This window comes from Jaculus jaculus, chromosome 9, assembly GCF_020740685.1.
Source record: "Jaculus jaculus isolate mJacJac1 chromosome 9, mJacJac1.mat.Y.cur, whole genome shotgun sequence".
Taxonomy (NCBI): domain Eukaryota; kingdom Metazoa; phylum Chordata; class Mammalia; order Rodentia; family Dipodidae; genus Jaculus; species Jaculus jaculus.
Window position 1 is genome coordinate 135,703,129 of NC_059110.1, and position 27,732 is coordinate 135,730,860.

A 27,732-nucleotide genomic window follows, 5' to 3' on the forward strand; every position below is an offset into this window, starting at 1 on the left:
GCACTGAGACGCCGGGCGGTGGACAAAGGAATCGTTTGCCTTTCAGCCGCTCCCCATGCCCCACGGAGACCTTTTGGTGTTTGTTGAGACAGGCTCTCACTCTAGCCCAGGCTGTCTGGAACCCACTCTGTAGCTCAGGCTGGCCTCAAACAACATCAATCCTCCTGCCTCAGCATGTGCTGGGATTGCAAGGCCTGCGCCACAAGACCCGGCAAGAAACGTTTCCAAGCACCTCCCAGGGATGCTCTGACGCCGCCATAGGGAGGGCAGTCTCTGGGAGGGTGGGTTTGTAATCTAGGGCAGTCCCTTCCAGGTCCCCAGGACTGGGAGGCCCTGGATTTGCAGCAGCCTGCAGGGGCAGCGGTCCACACAGGACACTAGGGGGCGCCCCTGTCCAGCCGAACCCGCTCGGGCGCGCCCGGAGCCTCGGTTCCGGTTCCGAACCCGGAGGAGCCGCGGGGGGCGTCTGGGGGGGCTGGGGTTGGGGGGGTGCTGCTGGGCGCGGCGACGGGACCCTGCCGGGGTCTTTCCCGCCGGGGCTGTGGCGGGGACAGCCTAGCCTGGCTCGCTGTCACGCCCGTGGTGGTGGTGTTATTGGGGGGATCGCGAGGCCTCCCCCAAAGCCACGCTGCAGGCGGCCACACAAAAGCCTTTAGAGACCCTCGCTCCCTTCCTGGGGGGTGCTCCCCCCGGGCAGGCAAAGCCGGGGTCTGGAGGTGTCAGGCCGAGCAGCCCCCGGGGTGGGGGACCTCGGGCTGTCAGCAGGCTGGGCTGGACCTGGCGATCGCGCGGGGACCGGGGCGCCGTGGGTTCCTTTTGTGCAGAGAAGGAAGGTCAGCCCTCCCCCGATGCGCGGCCCGCACGACGAGGTGGCTGCTTCAGGGTCGCAGTCTCGGCCCCACCCTGCGGAGCTCCGAGCCGGTGCACCGGCTCCTCTAAGCAGGTTTTCGGTGGTGGTGGTGTGCGGGGCTGGGGGCGTCCCAGAGCATCCCTGCGACGCGGGCTGCTTCTGAGTCCCCGGGGACTGTGCGTGGGAAGGACACACCCCAGGACCCCACCCCATCGCTGGGGTGCAGTCTGTGGGAGAGCCCAGGAATCTGGGTTTGGGGTGAGTTCCTCGTGGGTTCTGGTGTCTGAGCCAGCTTGGGAGCCAAGTATTTTTATAGAAGGACTCCGAACCTCTAGAGGCCCAAATTGTTCGCCTCCCTTCAGTTCACCGTGATGCATGTATTCTCTCTGTTGAATAGAGTTCTTCCTTAGTCTGACTTCGAACCCCTCTGCTTTAATTAAACACATTTTCTCCAGTGGGGATTTCTATGGCTTAAGGAACCTGTTGGAAGACGGCTGTCCTGCCTCGCTGAGGGACTTTTCTTGGGAGACCTGTTGGCTTTGTTCAAACTCAGAATTTAGCACACCTCTTGATGGGTGGGGCCCAGTGACCAGGAGATCCAGTCAAACTATGAGCTCGCCAAATGAATGTGGTTCCTTTTGGCTAAATAGCCACCCTTTCAGGATTTGGGAAGGAAAAATCCCACACAGGGATCCTGACAAGAAAATCAAAACAAAACTCAAGTGCTAGAGGATCTTAGCAAGGAAAAGGAAAAGAAAACACACACACACACACACACACACACACACATCTACACACAAAAGAAAAAAAAAAACCTCTTCCGCCTGCTGATACCCTCTTCCCCTTCACTGACCCTTTTCCTTGCTTTCAGGATGAATTAAAATTCTTATCTTCTTGGAATCCAGCCTTCCTGATTGTTAGTTACAGCTAGAGTTCCCCAGGCTTTCTGAGGTTATTTTTTGCCTCTGGGTGGTGGTCATGACTTCCTTCCACAGTATTGGGTTTAACACAGGAATAGAAAAGACGTAATTTAACAAACACCCTCAAAATGGCAGGACTGACCCCCAAACCTACTTTCATTTTCTTCCGGTCTGGGTTGTGGGTAATTTCTTGACAACTATGAGAAAGAAGACAATGAGACATGAATTTTTTTTTTTTTGCAATGCAGTTGTGAACAGATGTATAACTCCCTAGCTTCAGAATGTTCTAGGAGCTTCTGCATAACCTTAAATGTGTGTTTGGGGGGGGGCGGTGTGTGGAGAGATGCTGAGGTGCTCAGGGCAAGGGTGGGTATTCAGGACTGACTGGAACTAGCTCATCCCAAGGACAGCACAGCACAGCAATAACTCAGGTCACCTTTGCTGTTTTGGGGCTTCTAAATTTGGCAGTGTGAACAGACTTGCTTCCTTTTAGCAATTGATCTGAATAGCAGAATCCCTTTCGGATGGTCCTCAGTCACTTTCACAGTCTGGGGGCGGGGTGGGGGGCGGGACTGTGCTAATTGACCACTTGCCTCACCACTGGCTCTCAAACAATCTCTTGTATTCTCTGCTGGGCAGGAAGCAGCAGACCCAACCGGGCCCTGGGCTCTCTCTTTGTTCTGACTTTATGGCATTTTATGCCACAATAAGAAACGCTGTGTACTCCATGGGAGCCCGTTGTGCCAGGCTGCAAGGATGTGGGCCCTGCTGCCCAGGGACTGGTGCTCTTGCCCAGAAGAACGGGGGCTTTGTGATGGGCTGGGGACGAAACAGGGCATGCTGGACACAAGCTAGGCAGCTCCCTGATCGGGGCGGAAGCAGCTCTGGCCTCGGTACCTTTCTGTGCACGAGGGGGGACAAGGCAGGGTGGGTTTCATCTAGAGCTGTGTGCTAACCACTTCTGCTGCCACAAGGTCCAGCTGGCCAAGGTGACCTCAACCCTGCGGCGGGGTTCTGTGCTGGGTGGTGATGTCCATCTGCCCAACCCTCACCAGGAACTGCCACCTTGGTGGCGAGGAGTTTTTCTAGCTGTGGGGCAAACCCCGGCTTCCCATGTTCTTGGGGGGGGGTACGCTTGGCCCCTTGGGGCAGGAATTTCTGGTCGTGTAGAAATAGTGTGAATGGAGGTGGGCCATTAAAGCAGGAATTACTGGGGGGATTTGTGAGTTTCATTCTACTCCCGGATGGGCCAATCGCTATCTTCACTTCCCTCTGTTACCAGCCTGGTTTTCACTATTCAAAGCACACCAGGGGGCAGGTGACCAAGGAGTGTCCTCTCTCCAGAAGACAGTAATCATCAGATAGAAGCCAGATCCTGGCTAGGATCCTGAGGTAGGGAGTAGGGGAAGGGGAGCTCTGAGAGCAGTAAGCCCCAAACAATGGGTATCATCTCATGTTGGTATGAAAGGGAGATATAACAAGGAACTCCATTTAGTCTTACTGCATGCACCAGCCTGTGCCCCCCTGGAACTAAAGGGTGAGTCAGGTGGGGTCAGCCAAGGATGCTGGGGTTCCACACTCTTTGGAGATGCCCCCACCATGAGCATGTGAAATAAGGAAAGGCTAGCTTTCTGCTGGGCACGTACAGAACATGTAAGGGTTTCCTTCAGCTGGTCCTCCATGCCCACACACCAAGTCTGACCTTCCCATCCCTGTCTCTCCATGCTGGGCCCCTTATTGCCCAAAACAGCTGCGCAGCTGGCTTCTGCCAGCCCATCCTCCAAGCGCTGCCCCGTGATCTGCCACTCAACACCCAGCCTGCCAGTCCCCCACTGGGAACTGTTGGGCAGCCTGCAGAGCCTCACCCTCGGCCTTCCTTCCCGGCTCCCTGCCTGCACCTCAGGTAGACGTCATGCCAGCCGGGCCATGTAACTCCGGCAGGTTCTCTGAGGTCTGTGGGCTCCGGGGTTTCCCCCTGCGTACAGTGCTCTTTCCCTCCCCACCCGCCCTGGGCCATCTGCCACTCTCCAAGATTCAGTCTCAACATCATCTCCTCGTTTATCTGCTGACGAGCGTGATCAAGGAAGCAGCATTGCCACCAGGCTCCCAAAGCAGTGAGGACTGATGGCAAAAAAGACAGAGCCTGATGGCACCAAGACAAGTCCTCCTGAGTGGCAGTGGCTGGTGTCCTGCAGAGCCTGGCTGGAGAGCTTGTCCTGGAGAAGGGGTCGGTCCTCGTTGATTCACTTCATCCTCTGCTCCGAGCTCCTCTTCAGCTCAGTCTCCCTACCAGGACGCAGACACACTGTGGGGTGTGTCTTTTTTCCCCCTTCTCTTTTGGGGTCCTGGAACCCCCTATAGGCAGCGAGTGCCTTAATCATCTTTGTATTGTCAGGATCAAATTTAGATCCTGGCACATAATAGGTATGCAGAATAAGTGAGTTCACCTTGAATTTGAGTGTGTACCTTTACCTGAAATCCCATCTCTCTACAAATCTGCACTATTACTTTCTCTCAAACAAAACTTAAAGACTTGCTACGTGGAAGACAGTCGGTTCTGATTCCTTAGTTCACAGGATATTGAAAAATGAATTAGCATCTCTTTTTTTGTTGCTTTTTTGAGGTAGAGTCTCACTCTGGCCCAGGCTGACCTGGAATTCACTATGTAGTCTCAAGGTGGCCTTGAACTCATGGGATCCTCCTACCTTTGCCTCCCGAGTGCTGGGATTAAAGGCGTGCGCCACCACGCCCAGCTTGAATTAGCATCTCTTATGCTGCAGACATTTCCGAGCCACCCATGTCCAAGTTGTTAATGAGCAACTACCGTCCATGTCCACTACTTCATCTGACAATCATTTGACACCCAGTGTTCCTGGAATCCATTGTGACTGGAGTACGGTCTTCAGTCAAACACGACTCCAGATCAGGAGAGACAGGCTCAGAGGTCTGACTTTGCCTTCAAACAGCTTACAACCTCACTGGGGGAGGTGGATTGGCTGTTGCTGGGATTGCTGGAGACCCCATAAATCCCAGCCTGGGAGATGTGTTGCCGATTTCGCAGCTTCTGTGAGTCAGTGGGTCGATGGCTTCTCCTGTCCACATGCTGCTCTCCAGCTATTTCCTGGTTTTATGAACGTGGGGATCTTGTCTCTCAGCTTGATCATTAGTTTCTCCAAGAAGGATATCATAGAGCCAGGTGTGGTGGGGCATGCCTTTAATCCCAGTACTCGGGAGGCAGAGTTAGGAGGATCACTGTGAGTTCGAGGCCGCTCTGAGACTACGTAGTGAATTCCAGGTCAGCCTGGACTAGAGTGAGACCCTACCTTGAAAAACCCAAAAAAAAAAAAAAAAAAAAAAAAAAAAAAGGATATCATAGCATCACATCTGATAGCCAGTTCCTCTGAAACCCATCTGTAATTAATTTCCATTGTCAACTTGATTGGATTAAGAAACACCCAGGGTCTCAATGAGGCACACCTTCGGGTCTGTCTGTGAGGGCTTTTCCAGAGGATGACATACAGAGGAGGAAGACCTGTCCTGATGCAGGCGGAACCGTTCCATGGGCTTGTGTTCCAGACTGAATTCGAAAGGGAAAAGGAGAAGGCCAGCGGAGCGCCCGCACTCATTTCTTTCCAGCTCTGCTCCGCTGAGACACGAGCCTGTGGCCTCACACTTCTGCTGCCACAGATCAGCCAATCCCACTGCCTTCCCGCCCTTGATGGACTTACATCCCTCAATCCATGAGCCAAGACCAATCATTATAAATTGTTTCTTGCAGGTGTTTTACCGCAGCAGGGAGAGAAGTTACTGATAGGCCATGTTAGCCCCGGCGTAGTGTACTTGCTGGTGTAAGGAAGTGAGTCTCCACCACTAACAGGCGTTTGCCTCTCTCGAACCACGTGTATGCGTGTGTGTTTTGCGTGCATGTTTGCCTGCGTGCATATACACACAGAGGCCAGAGGTCGGTATTCGGTGTCTTTCTTGATTGCTTTCCGTTTTATTTTACTGAGGCAGGATCTGTCTGTCATTTGAACCCAGCGCTCTTATTTGGCTACTTTGATACCCAGCTCACCCCAGGCACCCCCTTCCTGCTGGGAATGCAGTCTGGCTGCCACCCGGGCTTCCAGGGGTCTGGGGTCTGAGCTCTGCCCCTCAAGCAGCGTGTCCACTGCGCCCTCTCCTCAGCCTCGTCTCTGGGGTTCTTCACAAGACCGAGAAGCTCAACACGGTGACTCCTCCGGTGCTGGAAGGGAAGGAGGGAAGGAGGGAAGGAGGGAAGGAGGGAGGCCTTTCCTCCCAGCACAGCGCCTCCACTTTGCTGAGCGTTACCCTCAGGTTTTTAGAACACACTGAGGCACAAAAATCCGTAAGAGTGTGCATCTGACAAAACCTCCCGGCTTCCTGTTTTCCAGTCTCTTAACTGGCTATTTGTAACCAGGTTCTGCCTGCTGGTTCGAGTGGGTGAGATCTACTTCAGGGTTTCTCGAGTTAGGTGTGAACTGGTGGTGAGAGAAGACTGTTGCTTGGCCCCTTCTAGTCCCTTCTGCTCGGCTCCCCAGCTTGCTCCTGGTGCAACTTACACTTTTTTATTTTATTTTTGCCAGAACGGTTTTACCAGAAGTTTCCTTAGAGTCAGTGCTCTTGGGCCTTGGTTTTCATCCATCCGCTTGGCTGCTTGTCTTCTCTTGTTTGCTGCGTAGCCCGATGGCTGATGTTGCTTGCATTAGCTGACACTGGAGCCATCTGTAACCCACATCAACCCTGGCGCTTTGAAGTTCAATGTGTAATAAAAAGTTCATTAAAAAATGTGGAATCAGGAAAATGAAGTTCCAGAAATGTTAACAAAAGATTATTTTCTGCTTCCTGTTCTCTCCCCCCAACTTATTTTTTTTTTAAAGTATTTCTCTGAAGAATTTATGTCACCATTAAAACCATGGAAGAGTTAAGGAAGGACAAGCCTGGGTCAAAAAGAGGGTGGGATTTCTGAGGAGAGGGGTTGGCAGAGACCCAGCCTGTTTTCTTCATTGATTGCTCAGGGTCTAAGGGAACAAGTGAAGCCAGAAAACAAAACAAAACAAAAAAAAAAACCGGTGGGAATGGATTTATAATTCTCGTGACCAGTGATTTGAATCTAGCATTTTTAATAGAGGTAGGTCCAAACAGATAACAACTCAGGGGCTGACACAGAGTCAGGAGCTCCAGGAATTACTGGCCTCCAACCTCCAGGCCACCTTCCAGTCCCCTTCAGGAGGCGGGGCGGGCGGAGCAGGCGAGGCAGGCAGGCCAGCAGCCTGGGTTAGTACCACCTGGCTTGGGCAGTAAACACAACCCTTTCCTAACAATGCATCAAGCAACCTATTAGCAACCTCAGACCCTTGCCCTCATTGAGCTGCACTTGAAACAATGGAATAAGTTACTCACCTTAGCAACCCCTTGGAAATGTCCTGTTTCTATTCAAGCATTTTCCAGGATATGTCCAAGATTAGGAGACAGGGGGCTGATCCGACCTAAGCTGGTTTTGGGTGCATGCACAGTAAAGGCAAACTGTGTCCTCTGAGTAAACTTTTAGGGAGAATTTCTTATTTGCCATCTTATGCCTATGTATTAAAATTATATGCATCATGGGAAGGGACATGAGCAGTTAGAAAAAGTTTACATAACCCAAACCTGCCAATCAAAACAGAGGACCACCCAAACCATGCCCCTAGTAACCATTCATCCTTCTAGACTCCAAACACAGAGTCCTCAAACAGTGACCCTCTGCTCTTGGGAAATCTATAGCTCAAGGACCCCGGTCTCTCTGGGCAGTGTATCCAACACTTGTGCACTTGCTTTACCGGCTCATAAATGTTCTTCCTCCTTTGCTATCTGTCTTGCCTTTCCGAGAACCTGAAAACACAGTCAGAGACCACAGGTAACAAAGGGAAGGGAAGAGGAGAACAAGAAGTGTATGAGGCACCCACCGCTAAAACCCCTGGCATGTTGTTAAAGAAGGGGAAGATGCCAGTGTCTTTGAAAGATCTCTTGCCTCACTTGGCCATGGGAAGCCATGTACTGAAGGGAAAAGTCCCCTGAGGGCTCAAGGTGCTGAATTGACAATGACAGAGTATTCTAGGAAGCGTCAGAGGTGGGGTCATTGTTGGCTTTGCTAAGTAGTAGAGCCAGGGCTTCTCCTTCATGCCATGTGAATTCCTAGAGGGTCCAGTTCTGTTCTCACTATTTTATTTATATATGAGAGAGAGAGAGAGAGAGAGAGAGAGAGAGAGAGAGAGAGACAGAGAGAGAGAGAATGGGCACAACAGGGCCTTAGCCACTGCAAATTAACTCTGGACCAATGCGCCCCCTTGTGCATTCAGCTTTATGTGGGTCCTAGGGAACCAAACCTGGGTCCTTTGGCGTTGCCAGCAAGTGCCTTAACTGCTAATCCACCTCTCCAGCTCCCAGTTCTCTTCTTAGAGGAAGAGCAACAACCTTTCATTCCTGGTATGTACATTGTCACTTATCTAACAGGGCTACCATTTGCAGCCTACTCTCTTTAGCAGATGCATACACACACACACACACACACACACACACGACCCGGGGATCCAAAACAGCAGGCAGAGGGGCTCAACTCAGTGTGTGACATCTCACCAGTTCTGTGGGGGACCATCCTGCTTATGCACAGAACTGTACACTTGGGCAGTCCACAATGGCACACAAAGCAGGCACCCAGCAATAGCATCCTTGCCAGCCTCTATTTTTTTTGGGGGGGGGTTGAGCAGGTATCTCTAGAGACTCCCTTATATGACTATTGGAGACTAGTCAATTACAACTCATGTTTCACAGTAAGCAATTATATGATTATCACTTACTTTTAGCCAGGGGGTCACTGTGCATACCAATTAGTAGCCACTAAAACTTAGACCTAACAATGCAGTCCCAGAGCCTACCAAATGTCTGTGAAGGCTGGAGCACCGCAGGCCTTTATGGGCTGTGCGGCGGCTACTGGTTTGGGGCTAGACTCACCCTCTCTCTTGAAGCTCGCCTGTAGTTGAGGGTCACGAGTTCTGCGAACCTCTGTTCATACAGGTGGAGCAGCAGCACCAGGTACAAGCCTGAGTTCATCAGCTCACTCCGCGCCTAAACATGGGGGAGAAAGCGCATCCGCTCAGCTACGAGGCAATCACGCGCAGTCATGTGGTGCAGGGGAATGAGAGGCCAGGAGGCGTCGAGAAATGGAACAGCCCGAGCTCCAAGGTAAGGCGTGCCTTTGGGGAACAGGGCACAGAACAGGGGGAGGCTGAGGTGGAGGCTGGCAGCCATCCTCGGCTATATGGTGGAGGATGCTCAGAGAAAGTCCCATTGGCCTGGCTTGACTCCGTTCCACTGACATTGGGGCAGTGCACGTGTGGAACCTTGAGCCTGGTACTTTGTGGGGCGCAGGGGTCACATAGCCTCAGAGCTCATTGCTAGGATCCTGGACCCAGATGTCAGAGAGAGCCTTGTTCAGGAACAATCCGGTATTGCTACAGTGGTGGTGCTAAGGGCCAGAGAAACTGGTTGAGTGTCACCTGGAGGTAGGCTGCTTGGAGGAAGCGGCTCTTGATGGCAGAAGGGCCCTAATGCCTCTCATGAGGAGGCAGGAGTGCCGAGAACAGAGCATGTTGTGGGGCAAAATTCTCTCTTCGCTGGTGTGGCTGGTGAATATAGGTGTTTGTGCCAGGTGTGGTGGTGCGCGCCTTTAATCCCAGCGTTCAAGGGGCAGAGGTAGGAGGGTCACCGTGAGTTCAAGACCACCCTGAGACTACATAGTGAATTAATTCCAGGTCCGCCTGGGCTAGAGTGAGTCCCTACCTCAAAAACAAACAAACAAAAACAGTTGTTTGTTTTGGACTTTTACAAAGTAATATGGAAGTTTCCATCAGATGTCCCCCATAAGCTCATGTGCTTTGGATGTTTGGTCCCCAGCTAATGGCAGTTTGGGAGGTGGAGCCTCGCTGGGGGCGGGGTGTTTCTTGGGGAGGGGCTTTTGGCTGCTGTAGCCAGTTCCCTCTTACTAGAGTTTGGCTCACTCTCTTGCTGTTGTTGCCCACCCGCTGTGGCACAGGTGATATCCAGTCTCCTCTGCTCATGCCATGCTTCCCTGCCACGGTGAAGCTTCTCCTTGAGACTATAAGCATAACAGAATCTTTCTCTCTATCAGCTGCGTTTGATAAGGTGCTTTGACCCAGCAATGAGAAGGTCGGTACAACACTGGCACAGGCTGAGCAGATGATGAGGTGAGGACGACGCTAAACAGAATCAATCAAGAAGTTTGGACATCATGTTGGGGTGTGTGTGTGTGTCTGTGTGGGTGTATAAGGTATAAGGTCAGGGTGACACACACTACAATTCTGCACACAGATGCCATTGAGTAAGGGTCCCGGACTTCCGTTCTACACGGATCTTCCACTACACTTTGCTTGCTGAGTGATGGTCTCACCCAAAGTCCTCTCCAGCCAGCCGGCCCATCACCACCCCTACCGCTGGAAAGGACACTTCAGTCGTAAGGTCTTGGATGGTTCTGGGGACCTCGGGGACTTGGCTCGGGCTTCTTCTGGTCTGTTGCTTTCACACACCTGCTTTGGATGTTTTCTCCTGCATTTCTACCTGGACGTATTTCCATAGCTCCCTTGCAGCTGTCACCTTCTGTGGAAGCATCCTGATGACTGTCGCCTCCTGTGGAAGCGCCCTGATGGCCCACATCTGTCCCAGGCGCTCCTTTTACTCTCTGGCTCCTAAACACTTGTCTGTATCTTGTTACGTCCACCTTGCTGTTGTTAACGCCCCTACCTCTTTGCATGGTAGATGTGGGTGTTGCTCTCTTAGCTGCATAGAGCAGGGTGGGTCTGGCTGCCTGGCCCCAGTGCAGGTATCTGTAGCTTCCCGCCTGCCTGGCAGGGCTTTGAACTTTGCACCCTCCCTGGTTCTTCCAGGAGGGCTCCCCTTCGCAAGGGGAGGGGAAGGACCTTTCATCCCACAGGTGGAGGGGGAAGGGGGAGCTCCAGGATGGGCCAGGCTGGGATCTGGAAGCCACTCGGCCCCTGGAGACTAAAACCCCCCACAAGGAGCAACGACCCTTTACATCACTCTTGGGAGAGGTCAGAACGGTGACCGTGCCCAGGATAACGATGCAGAGACTTGACACGGTGGCCCCCTCAGCATCTCATCTCCTTCCTGCGGCTGCTGAGGCCATCGCCCTGTCCCTGCTCCAGCAGGAGCAGCTCAGGAAGCTGGCATGGAGCACATGTCTCCCAGGACCAAATGGCTGCCAGGAAAGGCTCAGAAGTTGAGCGTGGATCGATGTGCCCTTCCTTCAGAATCTGGTCATCTCCGGAGCTTGGTGTGACAAGTGGCCTCAAGGTCACTGCTCAAGGCCTCTGCACTGTCCATCTTTGAAGACTCAAAATTCCACTGTCCTTAGCTTCCTATTTTTAGTCTTTGAGACGATATATATATATATATATATATATATATATATATATATATATATATATATATATATATGTATAAAATTTATTTTTTTTGGTGTGTGTGTGTGCTCTGCTGACTTTGGCCTGAAGTAAAGAGCAAGTTGCTTCTTTTCACATTTTTCTTTCGAGTGTGTATATGTGTGTGGTTCCATGTGTGTGTATCTATGTGTGACCACATGTGGTGGCCACACAGGTGTGTGTGTGCTTGTGCATGTGGAGGCCAGAGACTGACACTGGGTGTTTTCAGTTGCTCTCTACTTTCTTTTACGGAGATGGGGTCTCTCTCACTTGAACCCCAAAACTCACCATCTGGCTAGTTTAGCTAGTCAGCTTGCCCTGTCTCTGTTTCCCAAGCACTGGGGCGGCGTGCTCACCCACCACTGATGTGGGTGCTGAGGTCTTCATGCATGTGCAGCAAGAGTTTTATCCACCGGGACATCTCCCCGGGCCCATATTTTCTGTTTCATCTGTGTCTTTCATCTTCCCGGAGGGTCAGTGCCTGCCCACCTCCTTTTATGAGTACGGTCTCCAAAGCCAGCTCCTCCAGGAAGTCTTCTTAACATGCCTCCTCCACCCCGGCCAAGCCTGTTCCTTGCTGGCCTGAGGGTTTTCTCTCCTTGCCAGGGCGGGGGAGGGGGGGTTGCTTTCTGAACAGACACTCTGGCGAGAAACAGCAAACCAACCAGCTAGAAAATGGCTTGGACCCGTCAGGTTTGTCAAAGCATTGGGGGGGGTGCGGTGGAAATCATTTACTTTTTATGACTCAATAAGGCCCGGAGGCATGCAGATGGGAAGGTATCCACTAATGCTTTCTGCAGATAATTTTGAAAAGTCACTTCTAGCAGATTGTGTCTCTTCTCTGTTCCGTGGGAGGGAACCTGTCACAAGGGCCCCATAAATCTCCTGGCTTCCCTCCTTTGGAAAACGAGATGCTTGACGAGGGCTCCGCTGGCCAATCAGAACAGGCGTCGGTCGGCCACCCAGAGCCACCCTTTCTACTCTGGAGCCACAAGTCGGAGGGCCCTGCTCGCTGAAGAATTCCGTGCATTTGTTCAGCGTTTGCTGAATGAGCTGGATTTTAGAGCATCCTTCACTAGAGCGACCCCTGACCCGCTCCTCTCTTGTCCCAGTCCTAGCAGAGTCTGGGATCCCCTTTGTCACTGGACTGCAGGGCCTGAGGGTGGGGTGGGGGGCAGGACTGGGTGGACACTGAGAAGGGAAGCTGTGGACAGGAGCGTGAGAGAGCTTGTCTGCCCACCAGCTGCTTTCCTTTCTTTTCTACTGTCCCCATTTTTCTTTGTTTTGTTAACATTCATTGTAGCCAAGAGATTTGCTTCCTATGGAAATACTCAGCATTTAGGTGATGCTCTGGAAAAAGCCAAAAGCGCAGCTGAATGGTATTTTAAACTTCTTTATTGACAACATCCATAAATATAAGCAATATACCATGATTATAACCTCTCTCCACAACCCTCCCTTTTCTTCCTTTCAAAAGCCCCCCTACTGAATTCCTTCTTTCTGACCAGCCTCTTCTGTTCTGATGTTATTTCCTGATTCCTCCCCGGCCCCCTATTGAGCAGGTCTTGTGTAGGTAGCTTCAGCCACTGTGAGATCCTGGATATCAAGGCCACTTCAGGTTGGAAGACAGCATTGTAAGCAGCCCTCTCCTTTTTTGTGGCTCTTAACTTTTTTTTTCCACCACCTCTTCCAAAATGGTCCCTGAGACACTCCACCGTCACTTCTCAGCCCTTTGGTGAGCTTTGAGTCACCCCAGTGGTCACCCTGGCTGGGCCCTTTTTGAAGCCTTCAAGTATGTTTCAGAGATGCCCCCAGGCCCGAGGGTGATCAGGAAGGTGCTTGGGGATGCCCAGGGACATCTTTCCTTGGCGGAGATGGAGCAAGGCCAGGTCTGTGCTACTGAGGAGGGACTGCTGACCCTCTCCCGTAGGACACAGCAGAAGTGGCAGGGGTGCATCTCCCAGACACAGTGGTGATTGGGCAGCCTGGGGCCACCCCACCCTGTGGCTTGAGCAAAAAGGCTGAACCGTGCAGGGCTGGAGACTCCACTTTATAAGGGAGGAGGGGTGGGAGGTAACCTCCGTGCTGCCTGTTCTCCCCAGGTGTTATGTTAACTGGCCTTATGCAGGTGGCCCTGATGGTTCACAAAACAAATATACACTGCAGGAGGCAAGAATGAAAGATAGGATTCCAGATGCACCGTCTGGGCTTAAGACTGTGGGGTGCAGTCAATGCCACGTGTGCCTGGGCTCCTGGCTGCCCGGCCCAGTGCCTGGTGCCCTGTGTGCTCAGTAAACAGACACACAGGAGAGACGCTGAGAACAGACCCCGGGGGTGTTGTATGTTCCTCATTTTGACCTTCCCACACCACGCTACCGTTCACGTCCTCACTACAAGGCAGTTAACTGTGGGGTTCTGGGCACCCTAGGGTACCAAGCACAGAGTGCAACGCACAGTAGGTGCTATATAGAAACTTCGGGAGGCCAGGCGTGGGAGCCACACCTTTAATCCCAGCACTTGGGAGGCAGAGGTAGGAGAATTGCTGTGAGTTCGAGGCCACCCTGAGACTACATAGTAAATTCCAGGTCAGCCTGGGCTAGAGTGAGACCCTACCTTGAAAAAAAAAAACATAAATAAATAAAAATTTTTTGGAGTTGTGGCAGTAGCTCATCCCGTTAAGTGCTTGCCTTGGAAGTACAGGGGCCTAAGTTTGATCCCCAGCATCTACATAAAAATGCTGGCCATGGGCTGGAGAGAGGATTCAGTGGTTAAGGCACTTGCCTGCACACCCTTATAACCAGAGTTCAAGTCCCCAGGACTCATGTAAAGCCAGATGTATAAAGTGACACACGCATCTGGTGCTTGTTTGCAGTGGCTACAGGCCCTGGGGAGCCCATTCTTTGGCTCTTTGTCTTTCTCTCTCTCTCTCTTCCTCCCTCCCATCTCTTTGCTTCCAAATAAATAAATAAATAAATAAATAAAAATTTTGAAAATTGCTGGGCATGGTGACACACACCTGAAATCGCAGCACTGGGGAAGCAGGATCTCTGGGGCTCCCTGGCCAGCTAGTCCAGCCAAAAGGTAAGCTTCAGGCTAATGAGAGATGCTGTGTTTCAAGGGAGATGGACAGTATTCCTGAAGGTGACATCTTACGTTGTCCTCTGGCCCTTAGACACATGCACACACACATAAAAAGGTTCAACTCTCATATTCTGAGTATTTTTCTCATAATTAAAAGTAATTGACACCTGTCCTCTATCCCAGGCCAACTGAATCAGGGGCTACCCCTGGGTGTCAGCATTTTTTTTTCCAAGGTAGAGTTTCTCTCTAGCCCAAGCTGACCTGGAATTCACTATGGAGCCTCAGGGTGGCTTTGAACTCATGGCGATCCTCCTACCTCTGCCTCCTGAGTGCTGGGATTAAAGGCATGCACCAACACGTCTGGCAAGAAGATTTTTATGTGTTAATATATTTTTTTCTCAATTTTTAGTAATATCCTCCCTGATTATAAAAAAAAAATCCCATGGTAATACCCTCCCTCTCCCCACTTTCCCCTTAGAAATCCCATTCTCCATCATGTCCCCTGCGTTACTGTTTTGCTGAGCCTCCAACACAGAGCAAGACAAGTGCTCTACTGCGCAGCTGCACAGCCACGGCTTTGTATGACTTTTAGAATTAAAGTGAAACAAACAGCTAAGTGGAAAAGATGAAGAAAATAGCTACTCAGCTAGCGAGTGAGCTGAGGTCAAGGGTGAGCCAGGAAGGCTGAAACCAGTTCTAGGCAACTTGTGGTTTTCTCCTTTCTGCGTCCCTGTGTAGCGGGGGCACCGGCTACCTGTCCCTTCCCGAGAGAAGATTCTTTACCAGGGAGAGACCAGCCCCGAGTGCAGCCAAGAAGCCCACAGGAGCCCTGGTCTAGATGCGAGGAGAAGGGTCCAGACCCGAGAAGCCCAGTGGCACACACAGAAGCACGACCAGCCTGGAGGCCTGGTCTCTTGGGCCATCGTCTGGGGACACACTAAGATTCTACTGCTTCCTGCGCAGGCTGGTGTCCGACAACGGCGGCTGCAGGCTTGGTCCGCGGGGAGTTTCCAGGTCACACTTGCCTTGTGTCTCAAGTTCAACGTGGACTGTTAGTCAACAGCCCCTGCTGAATTCACCACGGAGCACCGGAACGGCCAGCACCCGTGTAAGAGTGAGCAGTGCTTTCTGCCGGCAGCTCTCTAGGTCGTGGTGGTTCTTAAGTGGGTGATCCCACCTAAGAACAGTTTCCACTGGTCAGGACGAGTGAGGGCCTTTTCTTGAATATTTGCTATTATTTGAGAAAGAGAGAGAGAGAACACTAGAATACCAGAGCCATCCACTACTGCAAACAACCTAGACGCATGTGCCTCATGGTGCATCAGGTTCTACATGGGTACTGGGGGATCGAACCTGGGCCGCAGGCTTTGCAAGCCGGTGCCTTTAACTGCTGGGCCATCTCCCCAGCCTCACGAGGGACATTTTCAAATGGCTTGGACAGCCTGTCAAATTCTCACGGAAACGGATTCAAAATATTTCCTGCTGCTGCCTAGAGTAACTCCTGTGTTGGACGTTTCCACTTCCCACCTTGCTCTGTGCCCCCCCCTCCCCCGCCCCGGTCACCCTTCCTCTCGTCTTCCTGCTGGCTCAGGCTGGCGGGAGACAGAGCGGGAGGACAGACAGACGGACTGACGGCCTCGCTGTGAGTTCCTGCTCTTCCCGCTGCTGGGCGGGGGCGGGGCCCTGCCTGCTTCCTCTTCTGAAGAGCTGCAGAGGATTCTGGCCAGTGTGCCCTGTCCCTTCAGGCATGGGGAGGTCGCGCTGCCACTTCCTCATTCCTTTCACTGCTCACACTTTGGCCTTTGTTCAGCTAGTGTCGCCCTTCCTTTGAGAACACTAGCCATCCCTTCCCTGCCCAGACCCCAGCTGACAGTTACATTCAGTTTTGTTTTTTTTTTTTCTCAGTAGGGTCTCACTCTAGCCCAGGCTGACCTGGAATTCACTGTGTAGTCTCAAGGTGGCCTTGAACTCATGGCGATCCTCCTACCTCTGCCTCCCTGAGTGCTGGGATCAAAGGTGTGCGCCACCACGCCCGGCCACCTTCACAGTTCTTTCTAGAATGTGCTAAAATCCAGTTACCTCTACCCATGGGATGCAGTGGGGATAGACCTCCGAATGGACCAGTTGGATTATGTGTGTTTAGTGATGGACTGTTCTATTCTCGTCCCTGGTGCCAAAGAGTCTGGGCATCTGTGGGGACGCTCTCAATCACCAACAGCTTTCTCTGGAGAGGCTTGGGCTTGGTAGGTGGCGTGTGAGGTGCCAGTCAGCTCCCACTTCCTACAGATGGCAGAACGGAGCCCAGAGCTTCCGCACGGCGCCTTTGGGGAAGGGATAAGATTTAGGTGCAGATCCCAGCCAGAGCTGCTGTGATTTTTCGTAGGCTTGGTTCTTTAGGCTATGTGAGTGCAAAACTTTTATTTTTTGCCAGTGCATGTAACATGTGTGGTGTGCATGCATGTCTGCAGCATGCACATGTGTTGTGCATGCATGTGGAAGCCAGAGGTTGATGTTGGCTGTCTTCTTCAATTGCCCTCTACTTTGCTATTATTATTTTTAATATATTTATTTATTTGTAAGCAGAGAGACATAGAGATAGAAGAGAGGCAGAGAGAATGGGCATGCCTGGGCCTCCAGCTGATGCAAATGGAACTCCAAACGCACACACCACTGTGCATCTGATTTTACGTGGGTACAGGGGAATCAAACCCTGGTTCTCAGGTGTTGTAGGCAAGGTCCTTACCCGCTGAGCCATCTCTCCATCCCCTTATTATTAGTTTTTGCAACGAGGGCTCACACAGAAGCTAGACCTCTCTGACTTGGCGGGATCAGCTAGTCCAAATCCTCGGCGTCCCGCCCCCCTCCCTGGCTCTGGGATTACAGGTGCTCCACCCAGGCCTGGCTTTCTCGTGGGGGTTCAAGCTCGGACCCTCATGCTTGCGTGCCAAGCACTTTTTCTCCAGCCCTCGGTGCAAATGTATTAACTCTCCTGGAGAGATTCACTGTTATTGGGTCACTTGTGCGAATGGCCCAGGTAAATTATATATATATATGTGTGTGTGTGGTGTAGGACCTCAGCAGAGGCCGAGCAGTGTGCAGTGTGCAGTGTGCAGTGCCAGTTGCTAAAAGGCGCCTTTGCTGGTCAAGGCTGCCTTGGGCTGAGCAGTGTTGATCATGTCCACAGAGCACGCCGGTGCCTTCGGGAGCCAGCTTCACCCTGGACATGTCCTTCCCAGGAAGTTAGACAGGCTTCATGTACTTTATTTATTTATTTGACAGAGGGAAAGAGGGAGAGAGAGAGAGAATGGGCGTGTCAGGGCTCCAGCCACTGCAAATAAACTCCAGAAGCATGAGCCCCCCCTCCCCGTGCATCTGGCTTTTGTGGGTCCTGGGGAATTGAACCTGGGTCCTTTGGCTTTGCAGACAAACTCCTTAACTGTTAAGCCATCCCTCCAGCCCCTTCATGTACTTTTTGAGATGAACCTGTTGGCACCCTGAACTCGGCACTGAGAGAGAGGGAGAGAGAGAGGGGGAGAGAGAGGGGGAGAGAGGGGGGAGAGAGAGGGGGAGAGAGGGGGGAGAGAGAGGGAGAGAGAGAGGGAGAGAGAGAGGGAGAGAGAGAGGGAGAGAGAGAGAGGGAGAGAGAGAGGGAGAGAGAGAGGGCGAGCGAGCTGGGTTCCTTTCAATATTTTTATTCTAACTTGCTCAGCACTCAAGACTAGAAGTTTTTGTGGTTCTCAGTTCAGATCCTAGTGCCTGAGGGTTATGACAGGTCCTCAGGACCCAGAATACGGACTCTATTCATCAAGCGTCTCCCTTCCCTCCCTCCCGCGTCCTCCTTCTTTTAGCTCCTCACATCCAACCTCGGCAACGACGCTGTGGCATCAGGCACGTTCTCTCAATTTCCCCTTGTCACTTTTATTGTTAGTGTTTGACTATTTCATATATGCATACAATGTTGTTGCTGTTTTCTTTTTTTTCTGAGGTAGGGTCTCACTGTAGCTCAGGCCGACCTGGAACTCACTCTGTAGCCTCAGGGTGGCCTCGAACTCACGGCAATCCTCCTACCTCTGCCTCCTGAGGGCTGGGATTAAAGGCGTGCGCCCCCAGGTCCAGCCATACAATGGATTGTGATCATATTCACCCACTACCTTCTCTTACCCTTCCCCCACTCCTGCTAAGCTCTGTCTTCTTCCTAACTAGACCCCTATATCAAAATTACTGATCAGGGGCTGGAGAGATGGCTTAGCGGTTAAGTGCTTGCCTGTGAAGCCTAAGGACCCCGGTTCGAGGCTCGGTTCCCCAGGTCCCACGTTAGCCAGATGCACAAGGGGGCACACGCGTCTGGCGTTCGTTTGCAGAGGCTGGAAGCCCTGGCGCGCCCATTCCCTCTCTCTCCCTCTATCTGTCTTTCTCTCTGTGTCTGTCGCTCTCAAATAAAAAAAAAAAAAAAAAAAAATTAAAAAAAATTACGGATCAGGCTGTTCCAATAATCTATCATTATTTCCATCTCTTGTTTGGCACTTCAGGAAACTGAAGAACTGGCCGGACCCTCCTCTCCCTGTCGGCCACTCCCTGCCTCTCGTCTTGCCCTCTCCATTTTGACTCAGCTGTCAAAACATTTGCAGAGAAAGGTCTGGATACAGGCTAATGATGTAAAAGCTGAAGTAGGTCCTCTTTGAAGGGTGACATTTGGTTTGCTCAGCAGTGATTTTGTATTTTTACATGCTTTATAAGTCATGATTATTAATCTTTTTGAATTATGTTATAAGGGAGGGTAGTTTTAAGTTATAATGGGTGATATTCATTCAACTAATATTTATTGGCAGCTTGTTCCGTATAAGGTGCCTTCTAGGCAAGGGCTAGCCATTACCAAACCACGTTGGTCACCAGTGCAGCCACATGTGGGCAATCTGAGAAATTATAGGAACCTCGTGAAAGAAATAAAAAAGCACATCAGTGAAATTAATGTAAGCAATATATTTTATTCACTCAGCATATTCAAAATACCACTTCAGTGGATAATTATTAGCCGCAGGGACACGCTGTGAGAAATGTATGGTGAGGCAATCTCACTGTTGTGGGACTCAACACACCTAGCGCCTCAACGGCGGCGTAACCACCGCGCAGAGGCGACACGGTACAAAGCGCCCAATGCACGCAAGTCCTGCGCTGACTGGGATGTTCAGCAGAACATGACTGCGGTCTAAAATTGTTAATATGACATCTTAAATTCTTTATTAATTTTTTGCATGTTCCCTTGAGTCAGTCTGTCACAGAACCCGGAGTTGTGATGTCGTTAGTCGGACTGGCTGACCAAAGAGTCCTAGCGGTTGCTGACCTCTGCTCCCCGTGAGCCTGGGGTTGCCGGCTTGTGTGGCCATGCCCAGCTGCCACATGGTGCTGGGGGTCACTCGCGGGGAGCCAGGCCCTCATGCTCGTGTGGCAAGTGCTATTACCTACTGAGGACTTTCCCTGGTCCTCTTTCATCTTTTTGCTTTTCGGTTTTGACCACGTACTCCTTCCTCTCAGGAACTTTTGTTTCCCCAGCTGTGTCAAGTCTCCTTATAAACTCATTAGAGGGCTGGAGAGATGGCTCAGTGGTTAAGGCGCTTGCCTGTGAAGACTAAGGACCCATGTTCGACTCTCCAGATCCCACGTAAGCCAGACGCACAAAGGTGAGGCAAGCACAAGGTCACACATGCCCACTAGGTGGCGCAAGCATCTGGTGTTCCACGGCAGTGGCTGAGGCCCTGGCGCACTAATTATCTCTCTCTAAAATAAAAAAATTAAATAAACCCATTAAGGATATTTTTTCAGTTATAGTGTTTTTGGTTTTCTTGTTTTTGTTTTTTGAGGTAGGGTCTTGCTGTAGCCCAGACTGACCTGGAATTCATTATGTAGTCTCAAGGTGGCCTTGAACTCAGTGATCCTCCTACCTCTGCCTCCTGAGTGCTGGGATGAAGGGCGAGCGCCACCCCGCCCGGCTGCTTTTTCTTTTTACATGTGGCCTGGGTACAAGCTCAGCACTCAGGCTCGAGTGGCAAGCACTGTGTCCACTGAGCCATCTCCACAGCGCCCAGACGACTTTATTTTGTGTTTTAGTATGCCTTGTAATTTTCTTTTCTTTTTCTTTCTTTCTTTCTTTTTTTTTTTTTTTCTTTTTTTTTGAGGCTGTCACTGTAGTCTTGGCCGGCCTTGGTCTCATGATGATCGGCCTGTCTCAGCTGCCTGAGTGCTGGCATTACAGGTGTCTAGGCATATGGGTGTATATTTTTTTCTTAACAGCTGGAGATGATCTCCTGGGGACACGGGAACTTCTGTATTCGGCTTTAGTGCTGTGGTGGTAAAGTGTAAGAAAGGGGCGCAGCCGTCACTCCTTCGAGCAGGTCACTGAGCCTGGGCCTCTGGCCTGTGAACTTCATCTGTGCTCTTCGGTCCTTACTCTAGGTGGCTGTTTTCTTTCTCCCAGTCAGATAATGTTCTTTTGTAAAATAAACATGTATTTATTTATTTATTTGAGAGAGAGAGAGGGAGAAAGAGGCAGAGAGAGAGGGACAGAATAGGTGCACCATGACCTCTAGCCACTACAAACTCCAGATGCATGCACCCCCTCGTGCATCTGGTTTACGTGGGTCCTGGGGAATGGAACCTGGAGCCTTGGGCTTTGCAGGCAAACGCCTTAACTGCTGAGCCATCTCTCCATCCCCAGATAATGCTCTTGATGAATGTTTTCACTTGGACGTGTGCTGTATGCTACGGTTCAGATCCAGGCAGATGTTAAGTACACAGTGCCCAGGTGTGGATCAAAATGGTTACTTTCTGGGGCTGGAAGTTAATCCAGTGGTGGAAGATATTTGCCTTGAAAAGCCTGCTGGCCTGGTTCAATTCCCAAGCCACCCATGTAAGCCAGATGCAAAAAATAGTGCTGCAAGCATCCGGAGCTTGTTTGCAGTGGCGGGAGAACCTGGTGTGCCTCCACAAACGCATGTACAAATAAATAAAAACTTTAGAGGATGGTGGCTTTTCCCTTCCCTCTGCCAGAGTATGGTGGGCTTGTCCTCTGATGTTCACCAAAAGAACCTGGCTGAGCTGGGTGTACTGGCGCATGCCTTTAATACCAGTATTTGGGAGGCAGAGGTAGGAGGATAGCTAAGAGTTTGAAGCCACCCTGAGACTACATAGTGAATTCCAGGTCTGCCTGGGCTAGAGTGAAATCCTACCTTGAAAAACAAACAACAACAACAACAAAAAAGAAAAAGAAAAAGAAAAAAAGAACCTGGCTGAGCACCTGCAGATAAAAGCCACAGAAGTGTGGGGACACCCCTGTCTCTTGGTCCCTTTGGAGTTTTCAACTCTTTTTAAAAATTAATTGTTAGACAGTGTTGGGGAGGCAGAATTGGCATGCCAGGGCCTCTAGCCCCTGAAAACAAACTCTAGACGCATGTGCTACCATGTACATCTGGCTTATGTGGGATCTGGGGAATCGAACCTAGGTCCTTGGACTTTGCAGGCAAGCACCTTAACCACTAAGCCGTCTCTCTGGCCGTGGAGTTTTCAACTTTTGACTTGCCCACCCTGAACCTCTGCTTGTGAGTTTCTGCTCTGGTAAGCTGTGATTCGATCCACCTGGCTCTCATTCTAATTAGAGGGGCAGTGTTTCCCTCTGTGATCTCATTTTTTATTACAGATCTAAGAAGTTTTTTTTTTTTTTTTTCAGTTCAGCCTTTTTACTTGTTGGGATGGTGGTGACACCCAAGTTCCTTGCATGCCGGACAGGACACATACCTCATCCTTGAAATGTGATTCACGCTATGGTTTGAATACAAGTTGTGTGTTTCCCCTAGGAGTTGAGATGTAATTCCTAGTGCTGTGGTTTGGATGAGAGGGGCCCCCAGGAGTCCACTTGTCAATGGCTTCGTCCCCGCCATGGCATGATTGGGGGGGAGGGTGGGGGCTTTAGGAAGTGGAGCCTAGTGGGAGGTCCTCACGTCACTTGGGACTTGACCTTGGAGGAGATTATAAGGCACCAGGCCCTCCCACATGCTTCTTGCTTTTCTGCTCCTTGGCATCTGTGATGTTTTGCTACCCACATCAGAGGCCCAAAATAATAGGGCCACTCAATCTTAGATTGGAACCTCCAAACTCATGAGCCAAAAATAAACCTTTCCCTTTGCAAGTTAATTGCTTCTGGTATTTCAGCAGAGTGATGGAAAGCTGACCAGCACCCTCACTGTGAAGTATTACTGAAGTGAGCCTTATCCGGAGAGAAGGGAGGGAAGGGTGAGGTGAGCTGTGTGTGTGCATAGATATGAAAATATAAAAAAATCCATTGTTTTGTGTCACTAACACAGGTGTAACGTTAATCGATTGTAGTGTTCAGAGGTGGAGTCTTGAGGGGATTTGAATTTGGCAAGGGCCTCAACATGGGGCTCCAAGACCAGACCCTGTTGGCTATGTAAGAAGGGATTAGAAGAATCATAAGAACAGATTACAAGACACACATGCGTGCGCCCTGTCTCTTCCTGTGTGATACCATGCTCTACCTTAGGAATTTGCCAGCAATAATGCCATCACAGGATACGGCCCTCGAAACTACAAAACAGTAAACTGCATGTCCATTCCCTACTTCCCTGTTTCTTTTCTCATCAAGGGAGAAAGGGCAGCAGTGTGGACAGTCACTCTCTATGTGCCCCCAAATTCATTTGCTTTATAAAGTTGCCCAGTCTTGTCTTTTTTTAAAATTATTTTATTTTTGAAAGAGAGAGAGAGAGAGAGGGAGAGAGGGAGAGAATAGGTGCACCAGGGCCTTTCAGCTGCTGTGAACAAACTCCAGATGCGTGCACCCCCTTGTGCATGTGCGACATTGCACACTTGAGTCACTGCTCATCTGACGATGTGGGACCTGGAGATTTGAATATGTGTTCTTGGGCTTCACAGGCAAGTTCCTTAACCACTAAACCATCTCTCCAGCCTGTGTGTTTTGTTATAGTGTTGAAAAGCACTCTAACACAGTGTAGATTTAATTTGAAATTATCTGATATTTTATTCTTCCTTTGGCATACAGCATTTGAAATTTGGTTTGTATTTATCACTTTATAATACCCATTGATTAGAACTAGTCACTTTCTCATTAGCCACCTGTGGCATGTGTCCTCTTATACTGGAGAGTATAGTTCTGAGCAGAAGAGTTTTTGCTTAAGAATTTAGTAATTTACTCTTACCTTGGGTATAAATCACCTTCCCACCTGAGGTTAATAAGCTTTTTCACAGTATCAGAAATGCAATCCAAATGTCCCAGGAGAGTTTTCTCCACTTGTCCCATCCCCCAGTTCACTTGGCCTTAAGCAGCGCACGGTAAGCATTCACTACATACTTAGCAGCCTTCAGCAAAGCACTCCCTTGTTGTTCAGAGGGGCATGATACTTAAGTTGGAGACCATTTCCTTCAAGACCCTGAATGATTTTTTCTTTTGTTGCTATGAAATTACTTCAGCAAATGTGGACATAGACCTGCCTAGATGTTTGCTATTTCTGTGTCCAATTGGCTACTCTAGCTCCCTTCCACACTTAATTTCTTTCTTTCTTTCTTTCTTTCTTTCTTTCTTTCTTTCTTTCTTTCTTTCTTTCTTTCTTTCTTTTTTTTTTTTTGTTGAGGTAGGGTCTTGCTGTAGCCCAGGCTGACCTGGAATTCACTCTGTGTTCTTAGGGTGGTCTTGAACTCATGGCAATCCTCCTACCTCTGCCTCTCGAGTGCTGGGATTAAAGGTGTGCACTAATATGCCTGGCTTAACATTTTTAAAAATTTGATTTATTTATATGTATATGTGTGTGTATGAGGCAGAGAGAGAGAGCGAGAGCGAGAGAGAGAGAGAGAGAGAGAGACAGAGAGAGCACGTGTGTGTGTATGTGTGCACCAGGGCCTCCAGCCGCTGCAAACAAACTCCAGACACATGTGCTTTGGCTCTATGTGGGCCCTGGGGAATCAAACCCAGACCACCAGGCTTTGCAATCAAGTACATTTAACCACTGAGCAATCTCCCCAGCTCCAATTTTTTAAAAAATGAATGTGTGTGTGCATGTGGAGGCCAGAGGACAACCTTGGGTGTCATCCTTAGGGACACCATCTACTTCTTCTGAGACAGAGTCTCTCTTTGGCCTGAAGCTCACTAATTAGGCTAGACTGGCTGGCTATAAATGTGGACTCTCCTGTCTCTGCTGGGATCACAAGCAAGTGCTGCCATTTTAAGTGGGTTCTGGGGGTTGAACTCAGGCTCTCATGCTTGAAAGCAAGCTTCTCACTGACTGAGCTGCCGCCCGAGTCCCAAGTTTCCCCACTTTGTCCCTGATATAAACACAGAATGACCAAGATATCTCAGGTCTCCAGTGTTCCAATTTACTGACAAAGAATTGAGCCAGACATTCTCATACCCATGTCTCATATACCTCTGGGAACAGTCTCAAGCCTCCTTTAGTCTGGAGACAGTGGCCATGAGTGTTTCTTACCCAGGATTGCCAGTGCTTCTGGTAGAATTCCATCATATTAAAGTCATCCACGTTGACCAGCAGGCCTTGCTTACACATCTCACAGGTCTTCACAGTGCCTAGATCTGCTCCTTGAATCACATAAGAATTATATATAAGAGGGTAGCTCTTACATACTCTCGTGTGTACATGCACACACACACACATGCATACACACCCACAACAAACTTTGTTATATACACCCTTGAGTCTGTTTGTCTTGGCACTTTGGACAGGTAATATTTTGAGAATAAACTTGTGTGTGTTATGAACTTCAAGCTTCAGTGACTTTTATTTAAAGTCAGTCATCTTTCTGTAGAAAATACCCTTGAATGCGAGATCTGAAAAAACTTTTCCCTTTGTAATCATTTATTATGCAAGTTTCATGCAAGTGAAATTCCCATGACTTTTAAATAACAGGTCTTGTTTCTATCTAAATATATAAACATCATGGTTCATAAAAATTGATTGTTGCATACCAGCAATGCATCTGTACAACAGGTGTTTGCAGAAAGGACAAATACTGGGTCCCCCCATCCCTGCCTGCAGACCCCACTCTCAGCCAGGTAAAATAAATTAGGGAACACAAAGAAGATAGCAAAGTACCCTCTATCAGTGGTTTTGTGAGATTCCCCCCACCCGAGAGAAGCGAGGGATCAGGGCCAGATGTGGGTACGGGTGAGGGTGTTATCTGAGGCCAGCGCTGAGGCCGGCTGGGGGAAAAACCCCGAGAGGGCTTGGGGTGCTGCTCCTCTCTTACAGGCCCGCATGCTAGACCGGCACTTTCTCTCCACTTGCCTTGTCTCCCAAGCTGCAGAGCTGCAGCCGATCTGAGCAAAAAAAAAAAAAAAAAGAAAAGCCTCCCATTCCCCCCACTGCACTGCACCGCGCTTGCTGTGTTCTAGCTGATGATGGGCTGGCGTTTATTTTTATTATTTATTCATTGATGTGTGTGTGTGTGTGCGTGCGCACGCACGCACGCACCATAGCACATGTGTGGAAGTCAGAGGACACCTTGGGGAAATCTTACACTCCTGCTTCTTTGAGACAGGGTCTCTTGCTGCTGCAAATGAATGGCCAGACGGCGAATGACCATCAGACTAGTTGGCCCACAAGCTTTGGATTCTCTTGGCCCCGCCTCCCATCATTGTAGAGGCGCTGGCATCACAAGTGCGTGAGCCATTTTACATCTGGCTTTATGTGGCTGCTGGGGAATTGACCCCTGGCTAGCAGGTTTTGTAAGCAATCACCTTGAACCATATGACTGGCCCCAGACCGGTGTTTATGGTGTTTATTTTACATCTTAGAAAACTTACTGCCCTGCCTATTTCTATTTAGTAATTACAGCTTTGCAGGTTGACACCCCAGTTCTACTTCTCCAGTGTGGAGAGAAAGAATAGTAAATAACAGAGACGTTTAGAGGGCCAGGAAGAAGATAAGCCCCTCCTCTGCATTTTGTTTGCTTGGTTTTCTTTTTGTAGCAATGATGCTTTTGGCTACAGATCCTCCCATGTGTCTTCCAATCTAATCCTGCTGAATGTACCCACGCTAGCATTGGCATTTATGAGCATTTAACATCACTTCATGGGCTGTTTTCTCTCTTTTTTTCCTCCTGTGGTAGACGTTTAATTGGCCTGAATCCCCAGTAAGAGAAAGCATTGCATGGCAGAGTCACCAGCCACCGAATCCACTCTTTTCTCTGCTTGTGCTCAGTCCCGGCTCATTAGGTGAGCGGCACTGAAGCATCTTGGGGTTGGTTCTGCATGTCCTGTGTGAGGGAGACGCGCCCCAGAAAAGGGCTTCAGGGACGAGAGAGTTCATGAGATCCTGCTATGAGCCCATTCTCTGATTCCATGGGACGCTGCGCTTGGTGAGGGGGCACGCCCCGTGGGGACAGGGTAGAGCTGTAAGTTTCCTAGGTGGCTGGGGACAGATAAGGGTGTGAAAAAAGAGAAACAGCCTTTGGCTGTGGAGTAACGATTTCTTGGAGATCTTGCCTGCATCCATATCCATGTGTATGTGTGTGTGTGTGTGTGTGTGTGTGTGTGTGTGTGTTTTGTTTTGGCTAAAATTGTGCTCATTTATTCCTAAAGCCATGCTTTACAGAAACTTATTCTCTGCCAAGAAAACTATAGCCAACCTCCTGATGTGTCTATATTTAGGCAATCACTTCCCCCAGGGAATTGAGAAGGGGCTTCAGACCTGACTGTAAGATCAAGCTGACAAAAGTAGCACTTGGAAATCTTTCTCTCTGATTCTAGAAAATTAAATCAACATTGCTTGCTCACCTTTCCTGTAAATAGGCAGCTTTACTTGGTTTCTCAGGTAACACGCACCTGTGTGTGTATATGTGCATGTGTATATGTATGTATGCATGTATATGTGTGTGTGTGCATATGTATGTGTGTGTATGTGTGTTTGCGTATGAATGTGTGTATGTATCTCTGTGTATGTATGTACATATGTATGTATGTGTACATGTGTGTGTTGCACTCAGATTTACATTACTGGCAAAAATCACCCAACCAGAACAGCTTGTGGGAAAAAGGGTTTATGTTGGCTTACAGGCTCCAGGGGAAGCTCCAGGATGGCAGAAGAAATGATGGCATGAGCAGAGGGTGCTATTACTTCCTGGCCAACATCAGGTGAACAACAGGAACAGGACAGTGTGCCAAACACTGGCATGGGGAAACTGGCTACAACACCCATAAGCCCGCCCCCAACAATACACTGCCTCCAGGAGGTGTTAATTCCCAAATATCCATCAGCTGGAACCTAGCATTCAGAACACCTAAGTTTATGGGGGACACCTGAATCAAACCACCACATTCTGCCCCTGGCCCCCA

The 27,732-nt window shown here is 50.0% G+C and overlaps 1 protein-coding gene and 1 long non-coding RNA gene across 3 annotated transcripts in view; one reads left to right on the forward strand and one right to left on the reverse strand.

Moving 5' to 3' along the window:
- Positions 1 to 27,732, reverse strand: part of Marchf10 (membrane associated ring-CH-type finger 10) — a 123,559-nt gene that overhangs the window by 1,177 nt on the left and 94,650 nt on the right. The window contains exons 8-10 of the mRNA XM_045159072.1: positions 24,869 to 24,978; positions 8,779 to 8,892; positions 1,925 to 1,967 (exon numbers count right to left, since the gene is read on the reverse strand). Of these exons, the coding sequence (XP_045015007.1) occupies positions 1,925 to 1,967; positions 8,779 to 8,892; positions 24,869 to 24,978 (267 nt within the window). The remainder of the gene's footprint in view (positions 1 to 1,924; positions 1,968 to 8,778; positions 8,893 to 24,868; positions 24,979 to 27,732) is intronic.
- On the forward strand, positions 771 to 10,703 carry LOC123463448. 2 transcript variants are annotated; one of them, XR_006638942.1, is made up of 4 exons: positions 771 to 833; positions 8,842 to 9,009; positions 9,956 to 10,031; positions 10,156 to 10,703. It is a non-coding gene; the product is annotated as an uncharacterized LOC123463448 (long non-coding RNA). The 2 variants fall into 2 exon arrangements; XR_006638941.1 differs by lacking the exon at positions 771 to 833 and adding an exon at positions 902 to 1,108.